Source organism: Muntiacus reevesi, chromosome 18 (genome assembly GCF_963930625.1).
Source record: "Muntiacus reevesi chromosome 18, mMunRee1.1, whole genome shotgun sequence".
Taxonomy (NCBI): domain Eukaryota; kingdom Metazoa; phylum Chordata; class Mammalia; order Artiodactyla; family Cervidae; genus Muntiacus; species Muntiacus reevesi.
In genome coordinates this window covers 38637077-38653385 of record NC_089266.1, presented here as the reverse complement: position 1 = coordinate 38653385, position 16309 = coordinate 38637077, and the positions used below count along the sequence as shown (strand labels likewise).

Here is a 16309-nt window from a genome sequence, read left to right as displayed (position 1 = left end):
TGTGTGTGTGTGTGTTTGGGGGACTGTGTAGTGCTATGGCAGCACAGAAAAGAAGATAGATTAATCTTTATCTGTCTAGATTAAAAAACTGGATGTTCCTTACCTTTCAACTGGGAGTTGTGTACAGCAAACATGTTGATGGTCATAAGCTGTAGCATGCGGGTACTTCCAATAGGAGAGGGGCTGTGCTGCAGCAACACCTGGAACTCCTTGAGGACCTTCTCAGCCACTGCAGAGAATGTCTCCATCCTACAAGCACAGCCAGCCCATCAGTGAGGCACATCCCCGAGAGCACTCAGCGCGCGCGGACACACACACACATGCACTCATTCATTCATTCCTTCCCTCCCTCTCTCTCCTTCTTTCTCAGAAAAGCGAACAGCTAACACCTAGGATGTTTCTTTGCCTTCACAAACCTTCCGAGTACCCTAAGGTTGTGAGCAAATTTAAGAGAAAGACGCGTTCAGGGTTTAGAGATGGAAACAACTCAATTTTTTGGATAAATCACCATGAGTTATTACGCTTTGGTATGCTATTTCCTAACCTCTGGCAATAACTGGATTCAAGCTGAAATCAAAGTTTCTCTCTGAAACCATCAGTTTTTCTAAATAGTGAACAAATTTCCTTTAAGCTCTAAGGCCAGCATAGTCCCCAAACTCTCTGGTATGAAAACCATATTCTAGGAAGAGATTTGTGAATCTAAAGGTTCTTCTACTCAAAGCTTCACTTCAGAGAGGTGCTCAGACGCAGTTCTGCTGCTGTCAATGCAGGGACTAGCACACGAATTGTTCCACGTAAGGACTCCAAACGTCCCTTGGAGAACCCCTCGATCGGGGGCCCTGATGACCTGTTTCAGCCTTTCCTGGGTTGCTGTCCTCCTCCCTCTCACAAGGGCTCTGCTCATCAGGGTCTGTATGTTTTCAGGCCTGTGGAAATATAATGCCCTGGCCAACTGCCACTCCCAATACAGGAAGAGCCTGTAATGTAGGGAGGCAGAAATCTAGCCAGTGACCCGGCGCTCCTAAGGAGAGGTCATTCAAACCACTGCTTGCCAAACGTGGCCACAGAACAGTGGTGCATGCCTGGAGCTCCTCTGGCAATGGGAACAAACCACAGCTGAAGTCCTCAGAAATAAAAAGCAAATTCAAACTCGGTGCTAGAGAAAGAAGAAAACCAGGCACATGGGCCTGAGGGCCATGCCGAACAATTCACGGTCACCAGAGTATCTTTCATCCATTCTCACACACCCCCCCACAAACAAACAAACTGCTTGTGGTACACTGCGTGTGTACTGGGGTGGGGGGAGAGGAGGGTGAGGAAGAGTACCTGCTTGGATTAATAAATAGCTTCTGGAAAGCCACAGGGAAGGGAATCCTCCTAAAAGGATACAACACAGTCTCGAGTCCTAGGGAAGGGTGCTTCTGCTTTCACCTGAACCTCAACCCTTTCTCCAGGGTGTAGTGAGCACCCTCTCCAGAGCCTTCTGAAAGCCTGGCAAGTTTCATTCCTTGCCCTTGGAGGCAACTCCTGTGAATGACCCCCCAGCACCCAGCAGTCACGCCACAGTTTCGGGTCAATTACAGCTTATGTTCCAGTGCACTTCTCTGCTGAGCTGCCCTCATTTTCATTGGCACAAAACATGCCAGGCATTTGCTTTCTTCTCCCTACATGCCATTTCAAGTGCCACCCCACACCACACTCCTGTCGCCACCACCCAACAACAAAATAATCAAAACACACTGATTTTCTTCCACCTCTGAAAAGCTTCACAACCATTAAAACTCTTGGTCGGTTTGGAATGGCAGAGAGTGATATGTTTGGGGCTGGACTGGATCCATTTTTCCCCCTGGGCTGTAACAAAGGTTTCATTTTAAACCTTGACACTGTGCAGCACTCTTTCTGGTTGGAGGTGGGGAGGGGGGCTAGCACGTCTCATTACGAGAATCGCAGCGTTCACGCTGCTTGAAAAGCAGCCACACTGGGCAAGTTCCGGAGCCATGTGTCTCTGTGTTGAAAGGCGGTAGAGAGCCAGCAGAGAACGACATGACAGAAGTGTCACGTGGGACGGTCCTGCTTCGAGGCTGTGTCTGAGGAAGACTCTTTCCCGGGATGGGAATTGAAACACAGCCATTATCACTCCCTAGGTCAGACTGAAGTCTCAAACGAGCACCAGGCTAAATGTCCACATCGTCTTTTTTAAGTTAAAAAAAAGAAAAGAAAAATTTGCTGTTCACCTTTCAGCTAGTTCACAATGATTAAGACAAAAGAAAAAGAAATCAAATGCATAAGGGTATGAGTTAGAGTAACTCCAATTCTGAGATACGAGGGAAGATGGAGTTCTCAACATCAGCTTTGTGAGGCAACAACTGAAGGACACGCAGATAAAAGATTCTTCCTCAGAGTTCAATAACGGCGTTTCCGTGCCCAATTTCGTAACCAAAATGTTCTCTGGTTTTGGTCTTCAATTACCTGTAAGTAGTTTTATTTCTTTCTCTTTGCTCCACCCCATACTGCAGAATGAAAATTATACTAAAACTGGGATAATGACAGAATACAATTTGTTTAGGGAAAAAACCCACAAAATAAAATGATGGTTTTTATGGCTACATAAGTAATTAAGCAAATGCAATAAAAAAGTCTGAAGAATATATAACTTGATGTCTAGCACTATCTCTTTGGAGGGCACAGGGGTTGGGAAAGAGTTGAAAGAAATTTTAGAAAAGCATACTATACTTTTACAAGGAGATTTTTATATATTACTTATGTAATAATTGTAAAAGTTTTACACAAGCAGCAGCAGCAGTAGCAGCAACAGAGAAAAGGCAAGAAAGCATAAAAAGATAGCAATTTATAACAGAAAAAAACTGGACGCAGCCTAAAACATCCAACAACATCAGATAATTAAAATGGCATATCCATACAATTGAATTCTATTTTTTAAAACTGTATCAGATATTTTTAAGTTTAATATATATTAACTGAAGACAGTTTTAAAGTAGTTTAATGTGATCCCTTTTATAGATATTTATAAAGAATAAATATGAGAATGCATATGTGTGATGTATGGAAGAGAAGATAATACACATCATTTTAACGGTGGATAGTTATCTCTGGATAGTGAGAATAGGAATAATTTTTTATTTCTTCTTTTTGCTGGGTTTTCTAAATATTTTACAAAGGGCACTGTATACAGTAAAAAGATTTCCCCTACGATGAATACTTCTGGCTTTTGTATATAATACATTTCTAGTTTTAAAAAGTAAATCAAGACACAAACATAATATTTTTAACAATTCGAAGTCCAAAATAAACACACGAGTCTTTGAATTCCAAGAGATCTTGAAAGTGTGCAAAGAGCATGACTCGGCAAGCAAGGAAAAAACTAAAGTGGCAACTTCAACCTAGGCTACAATGGGAAGCTAAATTATTCTCTTCATCACAAGTCAGAAGTCTACGGATGGCCGGCTTCCTGACCCCCTCAGAGGAGTCCGAATGCAGGTCCGCTGTGCCTCTCCCTGGGAGAGCCAGTGTTTGTCAGGAGCCACACAGCACTCCTGCCCAATTCCGTTTCCTGAGCCCAGGAGGACTCTGGCCCTGTCTTTTAAAACTGTATGATCACTTGTAGGATGTGCATTTCACTGGCTGAAGTGACCGCTTTCTGAAGGGATCTCAAGAGACACCTTGTCTCCTGTGAATGGCAGTTTCAAGAAACCAATCTTTCAGACAGTACTGGGACCAGACCCGGGAGTGACTCAGACGGTGACTAACGGGGCAGGACCCAACCCCTCAGATGCTGGGGAACACAGCTGGCCTGACAATATTCTCTGCGGGAAAGAATCAGGCTCCCTAATTTTTCTTAACATCTTCATTTTTTAAAACTGTACAAGATAGGAGCAAACCAGTAGCAAAACCAAACCAAACCAAACAGCTCGACCGTGAGACAGGGCAGCCATGAGAAACAAAAATCGCAGGGCTACAGGACAGGGGGACTGGAACAGACCTTGGAGCTCATCTGCTTAAACTACTGATAAGGAAACCAGAGACCACAGACGCTCTGACTCGCTCCCTCTCGAGGTCTTAGAACTAGTCGGCAGAGAAAAACAAACTTTTTGGCACCTGAATCCATCAAACACTTGGAATTTCTTTTTTTGCCGGCTGCTGAGAGGAAGGAGACCGGGTGTGGCACACAGTAGGCCCTCAAGTGCACGCGGATGCAGCAGGGAACACGGGCCCAGAGAAGACAAAGCCTGGGAGGGCCACGCTGCCGGGGCTTTTCTCAGCAGGCAGGCGGGACAGTGGATGTGTCTTCAGCTGCTCCCCATTACAATCTCCGCACTCTTAATTCGTTTTCAACGCCTCCCACATTTCACATCTTCTTGGTAATTAGGCAGCAGTCCATGTTGCTGTGTGTGGCTTGGGCTCATTGCTCTTCTGGTCTTACAGACTTCTATAGTTTGGGGTTTTTTTTTTATTTCCAATAGAAAAATTATTGCTGTTTCTCTGCCTTCCAGAATAAATATGGGGCTCAATTCTCTTTTCACCTCCAAGAGAGCACAAGAGGAATACTCACTGAGGAGCTGAAGTGCCTAGAATTTACATGCATTTTCCTCATGTGAACACTACTACAACTCAGTGTTCATGAAGGTGGAACTAGACTGGCCTTATCTTTTTGCCAACAGAGTTGGTTATATGCAGGAATGGAAGAGATCTTGAAAAATAATCTGGACCACAGGAAACCACCTCTGACAAATGAGATGATCTGCTCATTTTTCAACAGAGAAGAAAATTCCTGAACACCTTCCCTCTGTGAAATTTTCTTACATATAACCCAAACCTCTCCAGCTGCAACATAAGCTTATTTTTCTCTTGCTGTCATCCCACAGAAATCAAAACTATTTGCTTATGACTCTAATAGTTAAACACAGTTAGGGTACCCCCAACAGCTGTCTTTAAGTAAACCTTTGGTTATCTTATTTTTTAAAGATTCATTTATCTTCTCAGAAATCATTTCTAGCTTTTTTATCATTATTGCGAGTCTTTTCCAAACTTTCTCCAAAATATATCTAAACATGAGAAATTTAAAAGGGGGAAAAACAGGGTTTTAACTAATGCATAATCTGATTTTATATATATATATATCTTAAACGTTCCTATATCCTGGACTAAGATTTCTAACGTTTTTAGTCCCAGAAGTTTCTAACAGAGCTGAGCAATAACTATGGCGGTTGTTCTCGATAGGAGCAATTCTGCACCACAGGGAACATTTGGCAATGTCTGGAGACATTTTAATTGTCACACCGGGGGGTGAGGGGAAAGGATGCTACTGGCATGTAGCAGGTAGAGCTTGGGATGCTGTTCAACACAGGACAGCCCCTACAATTAAGAATTATAAGGTTCAAAATATCAGTAGTACTGAGGTTGAGAAATCCTGACTTAAAGCAAACATGGTAGAAAAATTTAAAGGGCAAAGAGAGCAAAAGGAAGAAAGGAGAGAAGATACTGACAAGAAAGGTAGTAAAGGAAAGAGATTTTTTTTTTTTTTTAATGAGAATTTTTAAAGAATAAAGAGATGAAGAATCACAGCACCTATTTTAAGGGTAGTACAGTAATTTTTCCTGATATGATGTGCTATTGTATGAAATAATATAATCTTACCCACCCTGAAACTACAGCTTCACATTATTCACTACTGACTGGCCTGGGTCTATGATGACCCAACAGAATTCTAGATTCCTTCTCTCCAGTCTTTTGCAATCTACCCATTTCTTGTAGTGATTCACTTATTCCTACAACTGTTTACTGAGCACCAACTACATGCCAGGCACTAGGGTTGCAGCAGTGCTGAACAAAAACTCCCTCCAGAGTAGAGCTGACCTGGGGGCGGGACGGGGGGGTTGCTACTGAGGTGCCCAGCTTCCTTTGCTGAGTGAACTACTTCACACATGTTTCTGCTAGCAGACAGGCATCTACTGCACTGCTCCAAGTTTTCCAAGTCATTTCGAAGTCAAGACTACAGCCATCCTCGTCACTCTTGCCCAGGTTGATGATACATGAGTATGTAAAAGGCACAGTTTCTAGTTCACCAACACGTTCAACAGTGTTCCTCCAAACAGGACAAAGCCTTTCAGCTTCTCCCACTAAGGAAACCTTCTAGAGCGTTAAGAGATAGACTTACAAGGTTATGACAGAAAGCGAAAGGGAAACACAACAACGGGGGGAACTGGAGTCTAAAACAAGCACCTCAAAGGGCAGTGCACCAGAAAACCCCCAACTGAGAATGCATTAAAATGCAGAGAAGACCTGCGGGCACTGCCGCCTGTTCCTCTCCTGGAGTAAGGAAGCACTTAGCGCAGGAGCACTGGCTTCACAGTCAGGAGAAACTCTGATCCACCAAAAGACCACTCGAAACGTGGTCTCTTCCCAGAGACTTACAGGGCTAAATAACAGGGTCTCCCACATACCACCTTCCCTGAGGTTTATACGGAAATCCATGGTGGCCAGTGAAACCATAGAAAAGTCTTAGCATTTACTGGGGTCAGCAACATGGTGCCAGAAACCGAGCACAGGAAGAAGGGGTATGGTTTGAAGGGAGAGAAATTGGAGAAAAAAAATTACTGTCCACTCTTTTTCCCTTCTCCTTAAGGGAAAATGAGTGGATACTACTTTCCCCCAAGAAGGACCCCTGGCAGCTGCACCCATGGACTAAGCATGACTTCCTTGAGGAGCTCACTAGGGGCTGAGCCGGAAGGCAGAGGAAAGAGAAACCCAGAGGGATTAGGGGTGGGGGGTGGGGAACGACTCTGGTTAAAGGGGGTTTTAATAAAGGTAGGGAAAGGGGAGTCAGAGGGAGGGAGAGTAACGTTTCCCAAACTTCATGAGCACAGTAGGAGAGTGAGTGGAGGGAAGGGGAGGGAAGGTGGAGGCCCCTAAGAATTCACACCCTGTGCCCTCAGTTACAAACACAGTCTAGTTGCTAACAATATTAAATTCCAAAATGACTTGTAATGTAGGAAAATAAAATAAACATCCTGCACACTTACCCAATCCGGGTAAACAGCTTCCCATGGGCATGGAGAAAACTGAGGATGAACCTTTTGTTCAGCTGCATGGGAAAAAGAGAGAGGAGAAAACAATTAAACTTTCCCCAGTTTCCTGTTACTGAGCAGAGTCCCTAGTGACACAATAACCTGGCCAGGGTCTAAGGGGTGGGCACTAGGGATGGGAACCAAATGAACATGCCCAAACTCTCACACAGACCCAGGGCCCATGCCCAACAGCTGCTGCTCAGCTGAGCCAAGAGAACAGCAGGCTCAGTGAGGAGACAGCACCCCCTGCTGGCAGTAGTGCCTGCGTGCAGGGAGCGAAGCACCGAGTACCAGCTAAGCTGAGTAGAAACCAAGATGCCTGTCGCCCTCTGCCATCCAGAAGTCACTCTGGCCTCATATGATGGAAATGAAACAGTGGCAAGGGCAAGACAGGAATAATGAAGATCCTGCATAAGGCCATACTCTTTCTTACAAGCTGTTTTTCTACCTATCCCAAAAGCAAAATTCTTCTTTGGAAACCAAGGGTAAGGAAACCCACCACTAACTAGCTCATCAAATTGTACTTCTCTGGCTTTTAAAACCAAAGTTAGAACCTTTCTCTCTCTCTCTCTCTTTTTTTCTTTTAAATAAAAACTGAGTGCTGATCTTTTATGTGAAATCCTCTGGCTTTTAAATGTTAGCTACTAACAAAAAAAAGTTTTTTTAAACATTAGGCAAGCCAAAAACACGCATTTGCCAGCCATATCTGGCTCACATCCATGAGTCACCAAATTTGCAATCTCAATTCAAGGTTCTAGAAAATCTACTTTTATCAAAAACTAGGAGAGAGAGTCTTCTGAGCAAAACAAGGGAGGGAAAAAAACTTCAAAGCCAGTAGGAGTAATCTCAAAATCAAACCCTATCATCCTCCCTGGTCTCCTGGAAGAAATGTGCTCAGGGCCTTGCAGCCAGACAGGAAGAAGGATCAAGAATCCCTCAAGAGTGGGTGCTTAGGACAAGGAACGGTCGAGCACCCTGGATGCCCAAAAGGTTTATACTCTTGCAAAAGAGAAAACCAATCAAATTGTGGCAGTGCCACCAATTTCACACGGAAACTGAGTGTGAGGAAAGGAGGGCATTCTCACCTAACCAGCGACTTCAACCACAAACTGCATATAATCTTCAGTCTTTCAGTCTTTATTTTTGCTTAAACGAATTACATTTAATCAGCAATACCAGATCAAACACTGAATTCTGGAGTTAAGAAGGATACTTTACGGAAGGTAACCTGTCTCTATAGAGAGGTGAGTCAGGACCTGGGGGACACTGGGTTCCATGAACAGAAGGGAAAGATGAGGAACTGCTGCAAAACTAATGGCCAATGGTTCTGCCATGGTTAGTGGCAAGGCCTGGGTTAGAATGCCAAGGAAGGTAGTGGAAACTTACCCCTCAAACCTCTGCCACTTACCTGCTACAGGGTCTCGGGCAACAGATGTAACCTCCCTAAGTTTTCCCTTTTACACGATGGAGACACAACAAACGGAACCTCCCAAAGATTTCCCTTCTACACGATAGAGATGACAGTACCCCCCATGCTCAGTATGCTGTAAACACTCAGCTGTCAGCGGGAAGCCCTCTCCCAAGGAGCAGGTGGTAAAATGTTAACAACTGGAGGACCGGGTAAAGCAGGAGTTCTTTGTCTTATTCTTATAGCTTTTCCATGGGTATAAGATTATTTCAAAATAAAAAGGTAAAAATATATATATTTCTCTCTATTCCTGTTTTAACTCAATTGTCCCTTTTGCCAGCTGTCAATCATTAACCGTTAACTCATCCATAACCAGTTATATTTATACATACAAGGTCACTGGATAAACAGTATTAACCCATCTCATTCAAGCCAGTTATTATCCCCCAGCTGCAACACAGCTCAAAAATTGAAGCAACTTAAACCAGTACATGGCAGAGTTAGAACCTGAACCCAGGTCTTCTGATTTCAAAACAGTTCTCCCCTTAAACCACCGTCTGTCTCAGGAAAAGAATTGGTGAGCTTATTCATGAAGGGCTGATGAGGGAAGAAGCACAACTAAAACAGCAGTTCAGTTTTATCTTCAAATTTTCGTTACTGATTAGGTAGGAAACATACTGCATGACCCACAACGCCTCTTGCAATAAAATGAGTGCATCATGGGGTCTTTTAATACTGTGATTCTAGCTACATATCTCCCAAAAATCTTACCCTCAGGGTAGCAGATGACTCCGACTTAATTACCTGAGTTCATACCTGCCCTGAGTGTATTTTACCTGTATCCAGTAGAAAGCGGATTTCAATGCATTGTTTCTCAACTAGTGTTAGTGAAGGGAATCTTAGCAAACTCAAACTACACACACATTCTCTCTGACCTTGGTTAATGAGAACCACTGCTTTATTTTTAGCATGAAAGTACCTGCAACCCTAAATATAGTTTCTCTCTATTTGTCACCAACATTCTGAGCAGAAAGGAGCTAAAATGTAGATACATTCTAGAGAAAGGTAAAGTATGCTATTCTGAGGAAGTGGATTTGTTACACGTTGATTAAAATGGGACTAAGCGTCATCGTAGATATCAACATGAAGTCACCAAGTGCTGAGGCAGAACTGGAGGACAACTTAACTGACACAGAGTCAGACACGACTGAGCGACTGAACTGAACTGAACTGACACCAAGTCCACAGGAAGGATGGCCTCAGTCTGAGCTTCCTCTCTCCAACACATCACCCTGGACTGGTCTCACGTTTGGAACTTCTCGGTTCTTAACAGGACACTCGGATGGTCTCCTTCAGGTGGAGAAAAGAACCGTTTCTCCTTGTGTGGTCAGGCTATCTGTCTCCAGATCTTCCTTGTGCAATTACATACTGTTCACCAGAAACCAGAAATGCTTCTTGGGTGTAGCCCTGAGAGAAGGTGTTAGAATTATTGAAGGGTGCCTGGCTCTTTGGTTCAAAGTCCAAAACCAACTCACTGTGGACACCTGAGTCGTCTATACCATCTGAAAGAGACACTAACGGTGGGTAGGACACTCACAGTAAAGTCTACCTGGCCATTAACCATGGGATTATGAGTTAAAACGGCTTGGGTTGTTCCTAAACTATAAAATGGAATTTCTACCACTGATGTCACCTAACTCAGAGCTGAAAGGATAAAATGAAATAATACAAATTAAAGCATTCTGAGGAGCAAATGTCTTATGCCTGCCCTGGTTATCAGCACTCAGAACTGCCTAAGTGCTCTGTGAACTGCTGAGCAAGGAAGGAGAAAGAAGCTGCTGAGAGGCAGCAAGGTATCACCAGAGGAGAGGCCTCTGAAATATGCCCAGTTTCAATTCCAAAGAGCTGTTTCTCCTTCAAAAGAGCTGTATAGAAAACTGAATACTGAAAAGTGAATCATTTTAAGGACAGTAGGAGAAAACTTGGTATTAAGAGGAACTCCAGCATGCATCTTAAGAGGGTCTGGGGAAATATAAACTATCACTCTCTAATTTATTCATCTGGAATGTCTCTACTTTTACATACCAAGTATTAAAAATTAAAAAAAAAAAAAACTTCGTTGTGTTTTAAAAGGGGGCTCTATACTCTTAGACATGACACAACATGGGTGAAGGCCAAGTTTCAATGGTACCTGTTAGAAGTAGTCAAGGACTCTCAGAGCCCGCCATCAAAGCCCAGTCATCACCTCCCAAAGTGCTCAGATTACAAGGTGGAGAGGATTGACAGCACAGAGATGAAGCTGCCCTTCACCCCAGCACCCCTGCCAGGCACAAGCAAGAGCAGACTAACAAGACAGGGTCCTCAAAGCCAAAAACTTGCAGTCCAAAAATAAAAGGTAAGCAAATAACATATGAACGTGCCACCGCCCCATTTATGCCCCGAAACCTAGAACAAGGCCTTCTGACTATGAAGGTGACAGGAGGACTGTGTTTCCCTTACTGTCACTTTCCCTCGGGCAGAAAAGTCTGTGGCAGGGAGATCTAAGAAGATGAAAGAGAAAGTGAGGATGTAGAATGTGGAAGCTGATGGATTAAGTCCGCAGTGTAACCACCATACAGTAGGAACAAAATTGTTCATTAGAACATCCAGGATTCCTCTTTCCAGGGTATAGATGACGAACAATGCAAAGGCAAGTCAGGTGGCAAGACTCAGATGCCTTGCAGGGACAAGACAGAGCAAACCACAAAATCAATCCTCAAATCCCAAAGAGCTCCGCCGAGACGGAGGTGGAGCAGGTATGGTGAATTACTCCTCACCTTCAGTTTCTTCTCCCCTGAACCATTCTGGGCAGGATGACAGCTCAATTAGCTCTAATTAAGCCCAAGCTCCATGTAGTGATGTCCTACTTAAAAGGCTGGATTGGAGCCATGTGACCTCAAGTGTAAAACATGGCCTCTTAAAACTAGGGACCCCTTCAAACAATGGTTCTCACTCTCACACAGCAGCTTAGTGCTGCCTCAACAAAGTCTTACATGAAAGCAATTTACTTACTATTGCTTCACTATCTCCCCTACTTAGAGCCAGAAGACCAGAGGGAAACGGGGCTAAACGGCAAATCAGCAGTCAGCTCCAGAAAACCCAGTGAGCAGGGGGCAGCCGAGCTCAGAGTACCGGCTGGCTCTCGGGAGGGTGACTGGCACTAGGTCTAAACAAAAGAGAAAGAATCACGCATCTGTGACTATTCTGTATTTATGGCTTATTTGTTTACGGGTGTAGGAAGTGGTATAAAACAGTTTGAACAAAGACCACTGAACTGGGTTTAAGACCTGGGTTTGAATTTCGGTTATGCCATTCATTTGCTATATATAACTGTCGACGAGTCACATAAAATTTCTAAGGCTCTTTCTTCAACGGTAAGATGAGAAGGCTGTGGAGGAAGAAATGACAATCTACTCTAGTATTCTTGCCTGGAAAATCCCATGGACAGTTGGGACAATCCCTGCAGTTCATGGGGTCACAAAGAGCTGGACGTGACTGGACAACTGCGACCACACACACACACGCAGGTGCTGGGTTCAGCAGGGTATTCAAGGTGAAGCAAGCTCACGGCGTGACAGGGCAGGCAGGCATGTGAGCACTGTGGGGAGCAGCCCACGTCCTAAAATGCAAGTGTGTGCAGAGGAAGGAGGAGGTAACCACACGACCCAGCAATCCCACGCCTTGATATATACCCAAGAGAAACAAAAACTGGCACAGAGATGCTCACTGGTCATTACTCACAGCAGTCGAAGAACAGAAAAGCACATCCACTGATGAGCAGGTCGATAAAAAGCGGTCTCTATCCATACAATGGAATAATACTCAGTATAAAAGGTAATCAAGTTTTTAGTGATACAGACAAAAAATAAATAAAATGAGAAGGCTGGGTGAGATGAGTATCAGCAATTCCATATCCCTGAGTACGTACACATCACAAGAATGAATTCTGTAAAAAATACAGATTCCCCAGGCCTTCAGAATCAGAGTCCTCAGGGAGGGAGAAAGGGGCCTGGGAGTCAACGTTTTGAAAATGTCTCCAGGTAATTCTGAAAGACAGCCAGACTGGGAACCCCTGGGCTAGATCATAGGTCAGCAAATTATGGCCGAAGGGTTTTTTAGCATGGTCCATGAGCTAAGAGTGGTTCGTATGTTTTTTACCCACTGAAAAAAATTGAAAGAATTTTTCATGACACATGAAAATCATACGACGTTTAAATGTTGGGGTCCACAAAGAGGGTTCTACTGAAATACAGCCACACTTGCTTGTTTCATATTGTCTGTGGCTGCTTTCCCCCTACAAAGGCAGAGTTGAGTGGCTGTAGCAGAGAGTGTATGTCCCAAAGCCTAAAATACTATCTGGTTCTTTCCAGAAAAAGCTTGCTTATCCCTGGGCTCCTCTGTAACACTGGGGTCTCAAAAAAATGCTTGGATCTGCACAACACTTGAGGGCTACCACACACACAGTGGAAACAGCAATGATGCTCCTGGGCTGTTTTAAAATAAGCCCCACCGCCCAGGAAGTTCTGACAGCTACCCTCCCACCTACCAGCGCAGGGGAATCACCAATCCACAGTGCTCCTTCCAATTCTAAAAGCCCACAGATGCAGAGTTCTAACTAAATCGAATCCTTCTTGCCGGCTTCTCAGCAAACACCAGCCTATTCTGTGATGATAGCACAAAATACACCAAATGCCAAAGACTGCTGCTCCCATAGCTTCTGAACTCAAACACTCCGAAAGCTAGAGAGAAATATGAATGGGGGTCTCAACGCTTCCAGCTTGGAAGCCACTATGGGGCTAAGGGGCTGGGTGAAAACACAACACATCCAAGCCCAATCAGTACTTCACTTAGGCCAGAGAGCCCCGGGAGTTCTCCCAAAACAGCCCTAATCAGGAGAAAGTACCAGACTAAGGCTTATGAATGCCTGTGCTGTGTGGCCTGACGACCTGGAGCTCAGAGGTGCCACCGACTGAGAAGCTCAAGATGCACAGGGAAAGAGAGAAAGTTCAGCCAAAGGGCAGCACTGCTGCTCTGACTGAGTGACTTTCTGAATGAGTCTTCTTTCTGACTCATCTCTCTCAGAGTCTGGGAACTCTCATGCCCATCCACCCAAAAAAATGGGGGAACTGGGACAACTGTGCATCTGCACAAAGTGGGAGAGAAGAGGAAGGGCTGAAGCTCCCACTTGGTGATCAGGTGAGCAACTAGAAAATAGCTTTCCAAAGGCACATAGTTCAAACCATCTTTTAAATGAATGGGTCAATAGTGCGTTGATGATAGTGAGTGAGGTCCTTCTTACCCTGTGTCTACCCCACTCATTCATTCATTCATTCAACAAAAACTGACTTGCCATCATCTAGGTACATGACACTGTGCATGAACTATGAATAAAGCAGAGAGAATCTCTGCTCAGTGGGTAACACAATTATAAAGCACCATGATAAGGCAAGTATAGGACGATGTCTATTTCCACAGTAGAAGCGTCAGAGATGACAGAGAAAAAGTGGATTAAAGAGTCACGTCTATGTGTCAAAAGAAAAGAAGACAGCGTAAATGATGCTCCCAAGAATGGCACGCTGTTAACTGGCCTGGCCAGGTGAGTGATTCTGCAAGAAGGAGGCTGGAGAAATAGGCTGGGCCAAGTTGCAGAAGTCCTCATTAAAGAGCTTGATCTTGTGAGTGATACTGAATGGTTTTGAGTAGGGTAGTGACATGAGCAAAGCTCTATTTTTAAAAGGATGTTCTGGCTGCTGTTTAGAAATTTTAGCTTTTTTTTTTGGGGGGGGGGGAGATAAAAGTGTTCAGAAGCCAGGAGACCAGTTTAGAAACTGCTGTAATCCTCCAGTGGCAACAGAGACAGAAAAATAGAGGGAAGACAGAGAAAACCATCATTTCATGCTCAAATGATCCTTTGTCCCTACTCCCAATGGTTCCAGTTCTAAGTAACTCAATTTACAGAGACTAGCAGTGGCCCAGACCAAGTAGAAGTCTTTAGAATCATGTAGAAGTCTTACTCAAACTAAGTGAAACACAGATGTCATCTTCAGAAATAAACTGGAAATTCTCTTATTTCCTTTCAATAATATTTTTAAACAGCCTAGCATAGTGTTTCAGAGATGGCAATGGCAACCCACTCCAGTACTCTTGCCTGGAAAATCCCATGGATGGAGGAGCCTGGTAGGCTGCGGTCCATGGAGTTGCTAAGAGTCAGACACGACTGAGCGACTTCACTTTCACTTTTCACTTTCATGCACTGGAGAAGGAAATGGCAACCCACTCCAGTATTCTTGCCTGGAGAATCCCAGGGACGGGGGAGCCTGGTGGGCTGCCGTCTACGGGGTCGCACAGAGTCAGACACGACTGAAGCGACTTAGCAGCAGCAGCAGCATAGTGTTTATACTTAATACATATTCAGTAAATAACTGTTGAAGAATCTAATGGTAAGACAGATTATCCAGGTAATACACAGAAAAAAAAACCTCAAGAAAAACAGTCCAGTACTAATATTAATGCTGGAGGGAAATAACATACTCATCACTATGAGAGTTTAAATCTCTCTCTCTGACAGACTCACAGACTAAGAGAACAAACGTGTGGCTGCCAGGGGGTAAGAATGGGGGAAAGAGACAGGGAGTTTGGGATCAACATGTACACTCTGCTCTATTTAAAATGGATAACCAACAAGGACCTGCTGGACGGCACAGGGAACTCTGCTCAGTGTTATGTGGCAGCCTGGACGGGAGAGGAATTTGGGGAAAACGGATACATGTATGCATGGCTGAGTCCTGCTGTCCACTTAAAACTATCACAACGTTGTTAATCTGCTATATACCCCAGCATAAAAAAAAAGTTTAAATACACACACACACACACACACACACCCCTACCTTTCTGGAAGGTCAAAGAAAAACAGTACTATCAGGAACTAAGGGTTTTGATCCTGAGTAATAGCTCCATCTGCTATATTCCAGCTTAAGAGACTGGACAAGAAGAGACCACAGCTAACATGAGAATAAAAGCCAAAGTCCTTACAATGGCCGACAGAGAGTCCTGTGTAGTCATCTCCTACACCCTCTGCTCCGGCAGCTCCCTGACCCCTAACTGTATCACACACAGCCCCACTGAGGACACACGGAAGGAGGCTATGGAGGCCATCCTGCCTCTCTAGCCCGGGGGTTCCCCACCCTCACATTCACTGGAATTGCCTATGAATCTTTGAAAAATACGATGCCTGGCTTCTGTCTCCAGATATTCTTTCTGACTTAACTGGCGAGGGGGTGAAACCTGGGCATCAGGATCTTTAAAAGCTTCCCAGGTGATTATACTATACAGCAAAGTTTGAGAACCACTGCTCGGCTTTACACGGCTTTTACAGCATTCGTTGCCAATTTGTATGCACATACCATGACTTTGTGGACTTTATTCACCACAGCCAGCAGGCTCATAAAAAATAACCTGTAAATATGTGGTGAACAAACAGCCTGTCCAGTCTGGTCTTTGGCTGCTCCTACTGCCTCCCTTCTTGTTGACAGAGCCTGCCCTCAGCAACGAAGATTTATTCATGGTGCCCTAAATGCACCGTGTTCTCCCTGTTGCTATGCCCAGTCTCTGTCTAATTCCTTTGCATGCACTCCTTTCTATTAAATATATCTAACAAAGCCCTACTTTTCCTTGCTTAAACCCCTCTTCCCAAACCCCACCTCCAGGCTGAGCTTGACACCTTATCTTCTAGACGCAGAGACTGTTTCACATGCCTCTGTGATTCTGGGTCTCACGG

General features: G+C 44.3%; 1 protein-coding gene across 4 annotated transcripts in view; it reads right to left on the bottom strand.

Moving 5' to 3' along the window:
- The window catches only part of SMG6 (SMG6 nonsense mediated mRNA decay factor), a 196455-nt gene that overhangs the window by 143615 nt on the left and 36531 nt on the right, over window positions 1–16309 (bottom strand). For all 4 annotated transcript variants that reach the window (XM_065908908.1, XM_065908909.1, XM_065908910.1 and 1 more), the window contains exons 9-10: window positions 7041–7102; window positions 104–249 (exon numbers count right to left, since the gene is read on the bottom strand). In XM_065908908.1, the coding sequence (XP_065764980.1) occupies window positions 104–249; window positions 7041–7102 (208 nt within the window). The remainder of the gene's footprint in view (window positions 1–103; window positions 250–7040; window positions 7103–16309) is intronic.